This window comes from Salvelinus namaycush, chromosome 31 (assembly GCF_016432855.1).
Source record: "Salvelinus namaycush isolate Seneca chromosome 31, SaNama_1.0, whole genome shotgun sequence".
NCBI lineage: Eukaryota > Metazoa > Chordata > Actinopteri > Salmoniformes > Salmonidae > Salvelinus > Salvelinus namaycush.
The window spans coordinates 19,936,130-19,953,857 of NC_052337.1; the positions used below are offsets into that span (position 1 = coordinate 19,936,130).

The 17,728-nt window shown below is 44.5% G+C and overlaps 1 protein-coding gene across 1 annotated transcript in view; it reads right to left on the bottom strand.

The window, feature by feature from the left end:
• The window catches only part of LOC120026447 (RIMS-binding protein 2-like), a 79,844-nt gene that overhangs the window by 21,634 nt on the left and 40,482 nt on the right, over positions 1-17,728 (bottom strand). The window contains exons 4-6 of the mRNA XM_038971310.1: positions 11,242-11,331; positions 6,238-6,360; positions 196-300 (exon numbers count right to left, since the gene is read on the bottom strand). Of these exons, the coding sequence (XP_038827238.1) occupies positions 196-297 (102 nt within the window). The 5' untranslated portion in view covers positions 298-300; positions 6,238-6,360; positions 11,242-11,331. The remainder of the gene's footprint in view (positions 1-195; positions 301-6,237; positions 6,361-11,241; positions 11,332-17,728) is intronic.

The following is a 17,728-nucleotide window of genomic DNA, read 5'->3' on the forward strand; positions in this document are numbered from 1 at the left end:
GTAGAATGTTGTTGTTTTTCATGAGTCATGAGTTACAGTGTTTGGGGGAACATTGCGTAATAGTTGCACAATACTAGTCTCTCTAATAAATGCACACATACTTGAACACTGTTATCATGATGCATTGTCTTTAGTGACCACTGTTGGGATGGTTGGAGTCTTGGGCGGAGACGAGATGGGGTGTTATGGGCTTACCTTATGCAGAAGGTGGATCTTCTGCTGCTTGGTGGTGAGGGCAGCCAGGGCCTGTTCATGCTCTTCATCCAACTGCTGCCTCCTCTCAGCAGCCTCTCGCATATGCTGGGGAGACCAGGTCCCAAACAACGCAGTCAATACATGTTCATATGCTGGGGAGACCAGGTCCCAAACAACGCAGTCAATACATGTTCATATGTGGGGAGACCAGGTCACAAACAACGCAGTCAATACATGTTCATATGCTGGGAGACCAGGTCCCAAACAACGCAGTCAATACATGTTCATATGTGGGGAGACCAGGTCCCAAACAACGCAGTCAATACATGTTCATATGTGGGGAGACCAGGTCCCAAACAACGCAGTCAATACATGTTCATATGTGGGGAGACCAGGTCCCAAACAACGCAGTCAATACATGTTCATATGCTGGGAGACCAGGTCCCAAACAACGCAGTCAATACATGTTCATATGTGGGGAGACCAGGTCCCAAACAACGCAGTCAATACATGTTCATATGCTGGGAGACCAGGTCCCAAACAACGCAGTCAATACATGTTCATATGCTGGGGAGACCAGGTCCCAAACAACGCAGTCAATACATGTTCATATGTGGGGAGACCAGGTCCCAAACAACGCAGTCAATACATGTTCATATGTGGGGAGACCAGGTCCCAAACCACGCAGTCAATACATGTTCATATGTGGGGAGACCAGGTCCCAAACAACACAGTCAATACATGTTCATATGTGGGGAGACCAGGTCCCAAACAATGCAGTCAATACATGTTCATATGTGGGGAGACCAGGTCCCAAACAATGCAGTCAATACATGTTCATATGCTGGGGAGACCAGGTCCCAAACAATGCAGTCAATACATGTTCATATGTGGGGAGACCAGGTCCCAAACAATGCAGTCAATACATGTTCATATGTGGGGAGACCAGGTCCCAAACAACGCAGTCAATACATGTTCATATGTGGGGAGACCAGGTCCCAAACCACGCAGTCAATACATGTTCATATGTGGGGAGACCAGGTCCCAAACAACACAGTCAATACATGTTCATATGTGGGGAGACCAGGTCCCAAACAATGCAGTCAATACATGTTCATATGTGGGGAGACCAGGTCCCAAACAACGCAGTCAATACATGTTCATATGTGGGGAGACCAGGTCCCAAACCACGCAGTCAATACATGTTCATATGTGGGGAGACCAGGTCCCAAACAACGCAGTCAATACATGTTCATATGTGGGGAGACCAGGTCCCAAACAACGCAGTCAATACATGTTCATATGTGGGGAGACCAGGTCCCAAACAACGCAGTCAATACATGTTCATATGTGGGGAGACCAGGTCCCAAACAACGCAGTCAATACATGTTCATATGCTGGGGAGACCAGGTCCCAAACAACGCAGTCAATACATGTTCATATGTGGGGAGACCAGGTCCCAAACAACGCAGTCAATACATGTTCATATGTGGGGAGACCAGGTCCCAAACAACGCAGTCAATACATGTTCATATGCTGGGGAGACCAGGTCCCAAACCACGCAGTCAATACATGTTCATATGTGGGGAGACCAGGTCCCAAACCACGCAGTCAATACATGTTCATATGTGGGGAGACCAGGTCCCAAACCACGCAGTCAATACATGTTCATATGTGGGGAGACCAGGTCCCAAACCACGCAGTCAATACATGTTCATATGTGGGGAGACCAGGTCCCAAACAACGCAGTCAATACATGTTCATATGCTGGGGAGACCAGGTCCCAAACAACGCAGTCAATACATGTTCATATGTGGGGAGACCAGGTCCCAAACAACGCAGTCAATACATGTTCATATGTGGGGAGACCAGGTCCCAAACCACGCAGTCAATACATGTTCATATGCTGGGGAGACCAGGTCCCAAACAACGTAGTCAATACATGTTCATATGTGGGGAGACCAGGTCCCAAACAACGCAGTCAATACATGTTCATATGTGGGGAGACCAGGTCCCAAACAACGCAGTCAATACATGTTCATATGCTGGGGAGACCAGGTCCCAAACCACACAGTCAAAACATGTTCATATGTGGGGAGACCAGGTCCCAAACAACGCAGTCAATACATGTTCATATGTGGGGAGACCAGGTCCCAAACAACGCAGTCAATACATGTTCATATGCTGGGGAGACCAGGTCCCAAACCACACAGTCAATACATGTTGATATGTGGGGAGACCAGGTCCCAAACCACGCAGTCAATACATGTTCATATGTGGGGAGACCAGGTCCCAAACAACGCAATCAATACATGTTCATATGTGGGGAGACCAGGTCCCAAACCACGCAGTCAATACATGTTCATATGTGGGGAGACCAGGTCCCAAACAACACAGTCAATACATGTTCATATGTGGGGAGACCAGGTCCCAAACAACGCAGTCAATACATGTTCATATGCTGGGGAGACCAGGTCCCAAACAACGCAGTCAATACATGTTCATATGTGGGGAGACCAGGTCCCAAACAACGCAGTCAATACATGTTCATATGTGGGGAGACCAGGTCCCAAACAACGCAGTCAATACATGTTCATATGCTGGGGAGACCAGGTCCCAAACAACGCAGTCAATACATGTTCATATGTGGGGAGACCAGGTCCCAAACAACGCAGTCAATACATGTTCATATGTGGGGAGACCAGGTCCCAAACAACGCAGTCAATAATGTTCATATGCTGGGGAGACCAGGTCCCAAACAACACAGTCAATGCATGTTCATATGTGGGGAGACCAGGTCCCAAACAACGTAGTCAATACATGTTCATATGTGGGGAGACCAGGTCCCAAACAACGCAGTCAATACATGTTCATATGTGGGGAGACCAGGTCCCAAACAACGCAGTCAATACATGTTCATATGCTGGGGAGACCAGGTCCCAAACCACACAGTCAAAACATGTTCATATGTGGGGAGACCAGGTCCCAAACAACGCAGTCAATACATGTTCATATGCTGGGGAGACCAGGTCCCAAACCACACAGTCAAAACATGTTCATATGCTGGGGAGACCAGGTCCCAAACAACGCAGTCAATACATGTTCATATGCTGGGGAGACCAGGTCCCAAACCACACAGTCAATACATGTTCATATGTGGGGAGACCAGGTCCCAAACCACGCAGTCAATACATGTTCATATGTGGGGAGACCAGGTCCCAAACAACGCAGTCAATACATGTTCATATGTGGGGAGACCAGGTCCCAAACAACGCAGTCAATACATGTTCATATGTGGGGAGACCAGGTCCCAAACAACGTAGTCAATACATGTTCATATGTGGGGAGACCAGGTCCCAAACAACGCAGTCAATACATGTTCATATGTGGGGAGACCAGGTCCCAAACAACGCAGTCAATACATGTTCATATGCTGGGGAGACCAGGTCCCAAACAACGCAGTCAATACATGTTCATATGTGGGGAGACCAGGTCCCAAACAACGCAGTCAATACATGTTCATATGTGGGGAGACCAGGTCCCAAACCACGCAGTCAAGACATGTTCATATGTGGGGAGACCAGGTCCCAAACAACGCAGTCAATACATGTTCATATGTGGGGAGACCAGGTCCCAAACAACGCAGTCAATACATGTTCATATGTGGGGAGACCAGGTCCCAAACCACGCAGTCAATACATGTTCATATGTGGGGAGACCAGGTCCCAAACAACACAGTCAATACATGTTCATATGTGGGGAGACCAGGTCCCAAACAACGCAGTCAATACATGTTCATATGTGGGGAGACCAGGTCCCAAACAACGCAGTCAATACATGTTCATATGCTGGGGAGACCAGGTCCCAAACCACACAGTCAAAACATGTTCATATGCTGGGGAGACCAGGTCCCAAACAACACAGTCAATACATGTTCATATGCTGGGGAGACCAGGTCCCAAACAACGCAGTCAATACATGTTCATATGTGGGGAGACCAGGTCCCAAACAACGCAGTCAATACATGTTCATATGTGGGGAGACCAGGTCCCAAACAACGCAGTCAATACATGTTCATATGTGGGGAGACCAGGTCCCAAACAACGCAGTCAATACATGTTCATATGTGGGGAGACCAGGTCCCAAACAACGCAGTCAATACATGTTCATATGTGGGGAGACCAGGTCACAAACAACGCAGTCAATACATGTTCATATGTGGGGAGACCAGGTCCCAAACAACGCAGTCAATACATGTTCATATGTGGGGAGACTGTGTCGCAACATGGTCAATACATGGTCATAGTGCGGTAACTATGCCTTGAATGGTTACAACACAGTCCAAACACTTTTACAGCACCCATAGTACCAGATTAATACATACAAAGTCAAAGGCAAAAGCAACAATAATGCTGTTGTTTTCCATTCTAAGGGTATGAAGTTTGTTTACCTCTATTGACGCCATATCTAGTCCGACTCACTGATTCTTGTGATCAATCACATACACTGAGTGTACAAAATATTAGGAACACCTGCGCCAGGCGCACCAGTTTGAGTTTGTCAAGAACTGCAACGCTGCTGGGTTTTTCGCGCTCAACAGATTCCTGTGTGTATCATGAATGCTCCACCACCACCCAAAGGACATCCAGCCAACTTGAAACAACTGTGGGAAGCATTGGAGTCCACATGGGCCAGCATCCCTGTGGAATGCTTTCGACAACTTGTAGAGTCAATGCCCCAATGAATTGAGCATGCTCTGAGGGCTAAAGGGGGTGCAACTCAGTATTAGGAAAGTGTTCCTAACATTTTGTACACTCAGTGAATAGTCACCCACTCCCAAATGAGTTATTATGACTGTATCTCCAGAGTTAAGAGCAGCTGCCACCGGTAGGACTTGGAGTTAGGGACATAGATGTTTCTTGAAGCTTAAAAACATAAAGCAGCTTATAAACTCTGACATTTATCTTTTTCTCTCTGGAGAAGGAAAGCTTCTTTCTCCCCAGAGATGCTCAGGGGTGTCCTGAGCAGGCACTGCTTTGCATAATCACAGAGGAGTCTTAAGCTCTGCTGGAGACCCAGGAGACTCCAGTGACTGAGGGACTGTCACTAGGCTCACTCTGTCAGATGATGATGATGATGATTATCGTCATCATCATCATCCTCATCCACAGAAACAAAGATGCAACTTCTCAGTTTAATACTCCACTTATTCAGATTAGCCAACTTTATGGCAATATTATGTCAGTGAATATCTCTCTCTGAAAATTCTGAGGTATAGCACAATCTTGGTAACATGGTTATGCAATGGTGAAAAAGTACCAACTATTATCCCTGAAACATTGAGCACACTGGAAACGAAGGAGAGTGCTCCACTTCAGGAAATCTCTCACTTATACTTTTTTCCTTCTCCCTTTTCAGTCTTTCTCTGCTTTCTCCATCCTCATCTTTCTCCATAATATTCTCCAACATGCAATCTCCACATCCATACAAATCAATAGGGAATGAGAAAGTAACACACACTTCTTTTATTTTTTAGGAGCAGGAGTCAATTTACTGAGATGGGTACATTTTTCTCTCAAATATAGCCACTCCTTACAAACAGACAATCAATATTGAATGGAGGGAAGCAGTGATTTGCAATGAGAGCATATTTCACACTGCTATGAGACTGCTGCTGATTGCTATTGGCATACAAGAGTCTAATGAAAAAGAGTTTCCTGCAAAACAAATGACAAAACTCACACACTTTTATTGGGAAGTAAGATGTATTCTATAACTCATAGGATAGACTTTGTAGATATATGCAATTGTCCAATCGGGTTTTCAGAAAATATTGATCTAGTGATCTAGCCTTACCTTAACCTAACCCAATCAGATTGCAAAGGTCTTATAGAACCCTGTCTCTGAAGTTTAATCCATATCTCATGATTGGCTGACAGAGCTTACTGTTGAGTTGAAAAAACAGTAGAAGTGAATGTAGGAGAGCTAGGACTGATGGATGGATGGACGGATGGACGGACGGATGGACGGACGGATTCTCACCTTAAGGACCTGCTCGAGGTTCTCCAGTTTGCCTTGGAGCCGTTTCCTCTCCTGTTGGGCTAAGTCTCTCTCCTAACTCACAGCACTGTAGGTGTGTCCGAGCTGCTCATAGTCTGACCTTACCTAGAGAAAAATAAAATAAAGACAGAAATCAAGTAAGGGGAAGAGTGAGTCAGGGTGAAGAAATATACACTACAAGGCCAAAATGTATGTGGACACCCCTTCAAATTAGTCGATTCAGCTATTTAAAATTGAGCACACAGCCATGAAATCTCCTTAGGAAAACATTGGCAGTAGAATGGCCCGTACTGAAGCGCTCAGTGACTATCAACTTGGCACCGTCATAGAATGCCACCTTTCCAACAAGTCAGTTCATAAAATGTCTACCCCGGTCAACTGTAAGTGCTGTTATTGTGATGCTGAAATGTCTAGGAGCAACAACGGCTCGTAAAAATCGTATGTCCTTGGTTGCAACACTCACTACCGAGTTCCAAACTGCCTCAGGCAGCAACCTCAGCACAGGAACTGTTCGTCGAGAGCTTCATGAAATGGGTTTGCATGGCCGTGCAGCCGCACACAAGCCTAAGATCACCATGCGCAATGCCAAGTGTCGGCTGGAGGAGTGTAAATCTCGCTGCCATAGGACTCTGGAGCAGTGGAAACGCGTTCTTTGGATTGATGAATCACACTTCACCAGCTGGCAGTCCGACGGACATATCTGGGTTTGGCGGATGCCAGGAGAATGCTACCAGCCCTAATGCTTAGTGCCAACTGTAAACTTTGGTGGAGGAGGAATAATGGTCTGGAGCTGTTTTTCATTGTTCGGGCTAGACTTCTTAGATCCAGTGAAGGGAAATATCAACGCTACATCATACAATGACATTCTAAATGTCATTAACATGTTAGATATTACTGCACTGTCGGAACTAGACGAACAAACACTTTGCTACACTCGCATTAACATCTGCTAAGCATGTGTTTGTGACAAATAAAATTTGATTTGATTTCTATGATTCTGTGCTTCCAACTTTGTGTCTCTTGCAGGGCTCTGTGCAGGCCAGTCAAGTTCCTTTCCTGTTTCAGCACGACAATGCCCCTGTGCACAACGCGAGGTCCATACAGAAAGGCTTTGTCGAGATCGGTGTGGAAGAACTTGACTGGCCTGCACAGAGCCCTGACCTCAACCCTATTGAACACCTTTGGGATGAATTGTAACATCGACTGCGAACCGGGCCTAATCGCCCAACATCAGTGCCCGACCTCACTAATGCTCTTGTGTCTGAATGGAATCAAGCCCCGCAGCAATGTTCCAACATCCAGTGGAACGCCTTCCCAGAAGAGTGGAGACTGTTATAGCAGCAAAGGTGTGACCAACTCCATATTAATGACCATGATGTTGGAATGAGATGTTCGACTAGCAGGTGTACACATACGTTTGGCCATGTAGTGTATATGGAGTGAGTGAGAAGAGAAAAAATATAATTTTGTTCTTCCATCAATTTACCTGTCCTTTTTCATTTACAGTGCCTTCAGAAACTATTCAGACCCCTTGACCTTTTCCACATCTTGTTAAATTACTGCTTTATTCTAAAATTGATTGAATAAAAAAAACTCCTCAGCAATCTACACACAATACCCCATAATGACAAAAATAAAACATGTTTTTAGAAATGTTTGCAAATGTATTAAAAATAAAAAACAGAAATATCTTACTTACGTAGTAGGTATTCAGACCCTTTGCTATGAGACTTGAAATTTAGCTCAGATGCATTCTGTTTTCATTGTTCATCCTTGAGATGTTTCTACAACTTAATTGGAGTCCACCTGTGGTAAATTCAATTGATTGGACATTACTTGGAAAGGCACACACCTGTCTGTATAAGGTCGAAGCACAGATCTGGGGAAGGGTACCAAAACATTTCTGCAGAATTGAAGGTCCCCAAGAGCACAGTGGCCTCCATCATTCTTAATTTCTTAACGTTTGGGGCGGCAGGTAGCCTAGTGGTTAGAGCGTTGGACTAGTAACTGAAAGGTTGCAAGATCAAATCCCCGAGCTGACAAGGTAAACATCTGTCGTTCTGCCCCTGAACAAGGCAGTTAACCCACTGTTCCTAGGCCGTCATTGAAAATAAGAATGTGTTCTTAACTGACTTGCCTAGTTAAATAAAGGTAAAAAAAAAAGAAAAAGTGGAAGAAGTTGGGAACCATCAAGACTCTTCCTAGAGCTGGCCACCAAGCCATACTCAGCAATTGCGGGAGAAGGGCCTTGGTCAGGGAGGTGACCAAGAACCTGATAGTCACTCTGATAGAGCTCTAGAGTTCCTCTGTGGAGATGGGAGAACCTTCCAGAAGGACAACCATCTCTGCAGCAGTCCACCAATCAGGCCTTTATGGTATAGTGGCCAGACAGAAGCCAATCCTTAGTAAAAGGCAAATGACATCCCGCTTGGAGTTTGCCTAAAGACTCTCAGACCATGAGAAGCAAGATTGAACTCTTTGGCCTGAATGCCAAGAGTCACGTCTGGAGGAAACATGGCACCATCCCTACGGGGAAGCATGGTGGTGGCAGAATCATGCTGTGGGGATGTTTTTTAGCGGCAGGGACTAGGAGAGGCAAAGATGAACGGAGCAAAGTACAGAGAGATCCTTGATGAAAACTTGCTCCAGAGTGCTCAGGAACTCAGACTAGGGCGAAGGTTCACCTTCCAACAGGACAATGACCCTAAGCACACGGCCAAAACAACGCTGGAGTGGCTTCGGGACAAGTCTCTGAATGTCCTTGAATGGCCCAGTCTGAGCCTGAACTTGAACTCAATCGAACATCTCTGGAGAGACCTGATAATACCTGTGCAGCAACGCTCTCCATCCAACCTGACAGAGCTTGAGAGGATCTGTAGAGAAGAATGGAAAAATACGTATATACCAAGCTTGTAGCGTCATACTCAAGAAGCCCCGAGGCTGTAATCGCTGCCAAAGGTGCTTCAACAAAGTACTGAGTAAAGGGTCTGAATACTTATGTAAATGTTATATTTCCCGGGGGGGGGGGGGGGGGGGGGGGGGGTGATGTAGAGTTAAACTGATGTGAAATTAGTCAGCCTCTCTCCATAGCAACGATACAAGGAAGCTGCTGACTCAAGCTCATGGCCCCATTCCATCATCAATCAGAAAACCTTGAAGGAAGGTGACTTCATTTGGGTTCTCTGGAGTTCGGCTGCATCTGAACAGAACCATTTCTTAGCCACCCACCAACCGCTTAAGTCTCTAATTAATTAATATAATTGGATCAGTTCCTTCAAGGTAACTTGTGGACCACATGAAATCGTACTGCACCAGTTATTCACAATGTTGTACTTGTTATCTGAAACAAATTATTTCAGCCATACCCTCAAATGAAATAATCCATGATAATTTTGGGTTGTGGGTAAAGATTGTGACAAGATCCTCTGTTATGATATGAAATTGAATCTATTATATATCTCCCCATTATTCCAGTATTCTGACAACTGCACCTAGATGTGATACAATCCTTTCTCTACACAGGGGTCAGGTAATATTCATCTGGGGATCATGAGGGGATCGACCATGAAGAGAAAATGATAATGACAAACACCAGACTGATTGGCTTAAATCACCCACAGCAACGAGTCCCTCGCCTTCCCTCCCATCAACCAGACAGCCCTGGCACATTCCTCTCAGCACTCATTCACTCTCCCCTCTCCTCTTGTCTACATGCCCCCCCCCCACCCCCCCCCCCCCCCCCCCCCCCCCCCCCCCCCCTCCTCTGATATTGGAAGGCCGCTCTGCTCGCATCTCCCATCGATCTTACGTCATCTGCTTTGAGAAATCGCCCCTCTGATGCGAGGGGTAGACAGAGGCGCCTTTCTCTGTCCCATGTTATTTACTGAGTCTCCACAATCTCATTCACACCCAGAAGGTGAGAGGCAAGCACCTCGGCTAGCGCACGGCGCTACGCTAACTCTTCCTTTAATCACTGCCTCTGATGCTAACGCTAACCATGTCCTCTCAGGTAGTAGTGTCAAACCCAGGCTCAGGTACCTGGACACCGCACTACTCTGCCCACCCTCTCTTTCATTTCAAAGGCTGACAGATGGCTCCTTTCTGTTGGCCGTGGCATGCGGGCGGAATGCGTGAGGAGCCGGATAGGGGATTAGGATGGAGCAAAGTGCAGAGCTGTTCTGTTCTCTGGACACGTGTCAAAGCTGGCCCCGTAAAAGTGACACCATTAGCGCTAGCCGCCCCCCCGCCACAGACGGTCACTCACTCACACTCCCAGTCTGTGTGTGTGTTTGTGTGTGTGCACGTCCGTCTGCGTCTTTGGGGCCTGCTGGATAGGGTTGAGATAGAGATAGATTTACACACACAGAGGCTGGGAAGTGATGCGGTGATGTTTGTGTCATTTTGGTGTCTTGGTTTTGTTTCCCAGATAACAGTGTTTAGAGAATAGTAAAGCCTTTCGTGTGGGCATTGACATTATGACTGGCCTATGTGCTATGAGCATGGCCTCTCCACCTCCATTGGGAATGCACTTCAACTCCAAAACTCTACAACGTCCATATGGTAGCCTGTCTGTTATCACTGTCTAGCACATTCTGTTACAGCTAACAAATGTCCCAGCATCCATGATACACAATACACTCCTCATCTAATGTATACAATTCCACTTAACCACAACAAGCATCATCTCCTTATGGAGACAGAGTGAAATTGTGCAAGGGGCTTTCAGTGGCTATCGATCTATCAGAGATGGATCCCAGATTCCATCAGTTAGTGTAATGTAGAGCCTCCTCTGTGAGAGACACCCCTGGGGCCCTGCTAGGCCAATATGATATCTGCCCATTGATCAAGTGATATAAGCACAGTACTGGGCTGAGCTATATGATGAGGTTGAGGCTAGGTCCCAAATGGTACCCTATTCTCTACACAGTAGTACACTGTGTAGGGAATAGGGTGCTATTTGGGATGCAGACTGAGTCTTTTACCTACCTGGTCGTATTTGGATGCCTTCAGGCTGTTGCTGGACAACTCAAGGATCAGGCAATCTTTCTCCTGCAACGCATCCAAAGGCTGAGTCTTCTGTGGAGGGAAAGAGAGGAAGGGGCCAGAATAGATGCAGGAGAGAGACACAGAGACACACAGAGAGAGAGAGAGAGAGAGAGAAAGAGAGAGAGATACATAGACAGAAAGGGGGGGGTAGATAATTAGTCTCAATGTGACAGTACATTGAATGGTGATATCGGTGCATTGTAATAGTGTGTACAGGACAGCAATAGGCTGCAATGAGCTACAATGCACGTTGTACAGTAACTCCACCTGCCAATGTGTAGTTATACAACAGAGAGACATTCATCTCAGGTTGTCGTACCTTGTGTGGGCCGAAGTGGTTCACCAGCACACAACACCCCTCCGTTATCTACAACAGCGGGTTCTCAATCCTGGTCCTGGAGACCCAAGGTGGTGCACATTATTGTTTTAGCTATAGCACTACACCGCTGACAAAAAAGCAGGGTTTGATGGTTTGTATCAGGTGTGTAGAGCTAGGGCAAAAACTAAAATGTGACCCTGGGACCAGGATTGAGAACCACTGATCTAGAAGGCAGAATACAGAGCTGCACGTTGCCACCCTCTATTTAGTGAGGCCAACACCATTAATTAACAGTGCCGCCTTGAGATCTCCAATGATCCAGGGGATTAAAACTTCTTGTCAATAGGGGGGCGCTGTTTTCACTTTGGAAAAAATCGTGCCCAAGTTAAACTGCCTCGTACTCTATTCTAGATCGTACAATATGCATATTATTATTAGTATTGGATAGAAAACACTCTCAAGTTTCTAAAACTGTTTGAATTATATCTGTGAGTAAAACAGAACTCATTTTGCAGCAAACTTCCATACAGGAAGTGAAAAATCTGAAAACGATGCTCTGTTCCAGGGCCTGCCTATTCAATTGCCTAATATTTATCAATATGCATGCACTTCATACGCCTTCCACTAGATGTCAACAGGCAGTGGAAGGTGGAATGGGGTGTCTAGCTTGATCTGAGGCCGAACAAGAGCTTTTGGAGTGACAGGTCTGGAAATTTCTTTGTCTTCTCTGGCGCGCGAAGTACGTTGACATTGGCTTCTGAAAAGCGCTCGGTATAGACGGCGGATATCTCCGGCTCTGATTTTATTTGATACATGTGATAATAACTTCGTAAAGTATGTTTTTTCAACCGAGTTTTATCAGATTATTCAACGTTTATTGGGACTTTTGGAGTTTTCCGTTCTTTGCGTCAAGAGAAACTGGGAACGTCATCAACATTGGCTAGCATTGTGGCACGAATTCGACAGGAGAAAAGGACATTCTAAAACCAAACAACGATTTATCCTCGACCTAGCACTCCTTGTACAAGATTCTGATGGAAGCTCAACAAAAGTAAGAACAATTTATGATGTTATTTCGTATTTCTGTGGAAAATGTTGATTCCTATTCTCTGCCGTTTTGGCGGGCGCTGTCTCGCAAGCTGTTTGTTATGGTAAAGTTATTTTTAAAAATCTAACACGACGGTTGCAATACGAAGCTGTGTATCTTTCATTTGCCATACAACAAGTATTTTTATGTAAAGTTTATGATGAGTTCTTTGGTCAGATTAGGTGAGTGTCCAAAATAGCTCCGGACATTCTGGTGAATCGATGCTACATATTCACAATGTATAACCACGGTTTGCAGCTCTAAATATGCACATTTCCGAACAAAACATAAGTGTATTGTATAACCTGATGTTATAAGACTGTCATCTGATGAAGTTGGTCAAGGTTAGTGATTAATTTTATATCTTTTGCTGGTTTTTGCGAATGCTATCTATGCGGTGAATAAATGCGGTTGTGTGTTTGGCTATTGTGGTAAGCTAATATAATGCTATATTGTGTTTTTGCTGTAAAACACTTTAAAAAATCGGAAATATTGGCTGGATTCACAAGATGTTTATCTTTCATTTGCTGTACACCATGTATTTTTCATAAATGTTTTATGATGAGTATTTAGGTATTTCACGTTGCTCTCTGTAATTATTCTGGCTGCTTTGGTGATATTTTTGATGGTAGCTGCAATGTAAAACTATGATTTATACCTCAAATATGCACATTTTCGAACAAAACATAAATTTATTGTATAACATGTTATAAGACTGTCATCTGATGAAGTTGTTTCTTGGTTAGTGACTAATTATATCTATATTTGGTCGGTTTTGTGATAGCTACCTTTGCGGTAGAAACATGGTGAAAATATGCGGTTGAGTCTTTGGCTATTGTGGTTAGCTAATAGAAATACATATTGTGTTTTCGCTGTAAAACATTTTAAAAATCGGAAATGATGGCTAGATTCACAAGATGTTTATCTTTCATTTGCTGTATTGGACTTGTGATTTCATGATATTTATATGCTATTATTTACTTGTGGCGCTATGCTAGGCTATGCTACTCAGCTTTTACTGATGAGGATGCTCCCGGATCCGGGATGGGTGTTAAGTAAAGGTTAAACAGCATATGATAGTGTAGTCAACCTCATGTTGATGATCAACTCTGCTCAATGTGTGCATCCCAAATGGCTCTATGGCCCTGGTCAAAATTAGTGCACTACATTGGGAATGGAGTGCCATTTGTCACAAAGGAGTTGAGAGGCGGTCTTCCCTCTGCCAGATCTGGGGAGGATAATGCCAAATCTCACACAGTGAAAGAGGTGTGAAGTGACTCCTGCTTTAATACAATTATGTAACAGGCTTAAGTCCTGAACAGAGATTCAGCAAGAGAGAGGAGAGAGAGACAGAGAGAGAGAGAGAGGAAGAGACAGAGAGTGCCGTAAGGGTAGATGCCAGCTCTAGACCCAGGGTGGATGGAGGATTTGTGGGGAGGGTAAAGCCTCAGCAGGCTCCCTATCATCAAATTGTCTGCACATATGGAGGGACTCAATTAACAATAGACTGCCACTGTGAGTGCGTAAGCGTGTGTGTGCGCCGGAGTGTATGTGTAGATGTTAAGGTGCCGGCACAGAGCGGTGTGTATGGGGGGTGCATTCCTAATCTGATTGTGTAACACATTCTCCCCATCCCTTCCTCTCTCCCTGCATTGTAATTAACTGTACTGTACCACCCACTGGCTGTGGAGACACCTCTCCTACGTGGCTAATCCTGATGTTAGTGCACTTCAGGTGCCAGATCCACTTTGTGCCTCAGCCCTGAGAGGAATGAACACGGCCTCTGTGTCAACACCACTGTTTGTCACACACAGACAGAATTGAGGGGGGAGAGACTAGAGAAGAGAGGGAGGGAGGGGAGAGTGATAGAAATATATATACAGTTGAAGTCGGAAGTTTACATACACTTAGGTTGGAGTCATTAAAAAAACTTGTTTGGGATAGGTTCTAGTTTCCTGAATTTCCGCCTGACTGACGTGCCCAAAGTAAACTGTCTGTTACTCAGGACCAGAAGCCAGGATATGCATATAATTGGTAGCATTGGATAGAAAACACTTTGAAGTTTCTTAAACTGTTAAACTAATGTCTGAGACTATAACAGAATTGATATGGCAGGCAAAAATCCGAAGAAAAACCAAACAGAATTTATTTATTTTTAGGTCCCAGGCTCTCTCTTCTTATGTAATTCCATCTCCTAGATTGCAATTCCGATGGCTTCAACTAAATGTCAACAGTCTTTATTCAAGTTTTCAGGCTTGCTTTTTGAAAAATTTGGTTTTGGTTAGGAGAGCACCGGAACAATATCAGTCTTTCGTAGAGCGAGAGGTTGAAAAATATGTTGATTTGGGGCGCCGTCCTGAAACAATCGCATGGTATGCTTTCGCCGGAAAAGCCTATTGTAAATCGGACAACGCATTTAGGTTAACAAGAATTTAAGATTTTAAATTATATAAGATACTTGTATGTTCATGAATGTTTAATGTTACGATTATTTACTTGAATTGCGCTCCCTCCAATTTCAATGGAAGTTGTCGGCTGGTGTCCCGCTAGCGGGACGCCTATCCCTAAGATTTTATTAAAACTTGTTTTTCAACCACTCCACAAATTTCTTGTTAACAAACTATAGTATTGGCAAGTCGGTTAGGACATCTACTTTGTGCATGACACAAGTAATTTTTCCAACAATTGTTTACAGACAGATTATTTAACTTATAATTCACTGTATCACAATTCCAGTGGGTCAAAAGTTTACATACACTAAGTTGACTGTGCCTTTAAACAGCTTGGAAAATTCCAGAAAATGATTTTATGGCTTTAGAAGCTTCTGATAGGCTAATTGACATTATTTGAGTCAATTGGAGGTGTACCTGTGGATGTATTTCAAGGCCTACCTTCAAACTCAGTGCCTCTTTGCTTGACATCATGGGAAAATCAAAAGAAATCAGCCAAGATTTTGTGGACCTCCACAAGTCTGGTTTATCCTTGGAGCAATTTCCAAATGCCTGAAGGTACCACGTTCATCCTTACAAACAATAGTACACAAGTATAAACACTATGGGACCACGCAGCGGTCACACCGCTCAGGAAGGAGACGCGTTCTGTCTCCTAGAGATGAATGTACTTTGGTGCGAAAAGTGAAAATCAATCCCAGAACAACAGCAAAGGACCTTGTGAAGATGCTGGAGGAAACAGGTGCAAAAGTATCTATATCCACAGTAAAATGAGTCCTATATCGACATAATCTGAAAGGCCGCTCTGCAAGGAAGAAGCCACTGCTCCAAAACCGCCATGTAAAGGTTTGCAACTGCACATGGGTACAAAGATCACACTTTTTGGAGAAATGTCCTCTGGTCTGATGAAACAAAAATAGAACTGCTTGGCAATAATGACCATCGTTATGTTTGGAGGAAAAAGGGGGAGGATTGCAAACCAAAGAACACCCTCCCAACCGTGAAGCACGGGGGTGGCAGCATCATGTTGTGAGGATGCTTTGCTGCAGGAGGGGCTGGTGTACTTCACGAAATAGATGGCATCATGAGGTAGAAAAATTATGTGGATATATTGAAGTAACATCTCAAGACATCAGTCAGGAAGTTAAAGCTTGGTCGCAAATGGGTCTTCCAAATGGACAATGACCCCAAGCAGACTTCCAAAGTTGTGGCAAAATGGCTTAAGGACAGAAAAGTCAAGGTATTGAAGTGGCCATCACAAAGCCCTGACCTCAATCCAATAGAAAATGTGTTGCCAGAACTGAAAAAGCGTGTGCGAGCAAGGAGGCCTACAAACTTGACTCAGTTATACCAGCTCTGTCAGGAGGAATGGGCCAGAATTCACCCAACTTACTGTGGGAAGCTTGTGGAAGGCTACTCGAAACGTTTGACCCAAGTTAAACAATTTAAAGGCAATGCTACACTCAAATACTAATTGAGTGTATGTAAACTTCTGACCCACTGGGAATGTGATGAAAGAAATAAAAGCTGAAATAAATCATTCTCTCTACTATTATTCTGGCATTTCTCATTCTTTAAAATAAAGTGGTGATCCTAACTGACCTAAGACAGGGAATTTTTACTAGGATTAAATGTCAGGAATTGTGAAAAACTGAGTTTAAATGTATTTGGCTAAGATGTATGTAAACTTCCGACTTCAATTGTATATATATATATAGAGAGAGAGCGAGAGCGAGAGAGAGACAGAGGCAGAGAGGCCTCCCTTCACATGGGCATGACTGGGTACACTGGCAGGCAGTGACATCTCCTCCTCCACCTGTGAGTCAACTATTCACACTGGTCCTGCTACCTATAAGACAACCCTCTATTCCTAGCCTCGTGAGGAGTTGGATTGCTTATTTAACCCTTTGAGGTGTACAGATTACATCCTGTTACTTATTGAACATTCTATGGATCCTTCAAACTTGCTGTGAAATTCCAAAAATAGAACACTGACAAAATGCAGTAAAACTCACCCCACAAAGGGATAACAAATTAAGACACATATGGTTAAAAAATCTGCAAGTGGAACTGAAAAGCATAGATTTCCAGTAAGGACCGGTGCTCAGCTGTAGAGATATACAACACTGAAATCCATATTTGCGTCCCAGCCTGCCTGGTCGAGGGTGGACAGACCAGGAGAGAGAGAGCCCTCAACACTTCCAGTGACTAATTGACACTGACAGCTCTGGCTGATTTCCTCCATCATCATCCCAACCTCTGTTCTCCCTCTCTCCCCCCACTCTCTCTCACGCTCTCTGTGCTTTTCACCAGGTGGTTGCTTTGACAGCTCTTCCCCTTACCTACAGCCACAGAATGCAGAGAGAGTATTGACAAATAAAACATTTAATTGTCCCTTCAGCCTTTCAGGGTAACATCACTGCTTTGACTAGGCATCCTTCTTTCAACGCCAAACCCACCACTGGTGTGCGTGGCCAAAGAGATATATTTTCATGTCATCCAACAAATTTAAGCGTCTGGAGTTTGCTTAACGGTATTGGCACTTGGACTGGAACCAGTGCTATGGTCAGA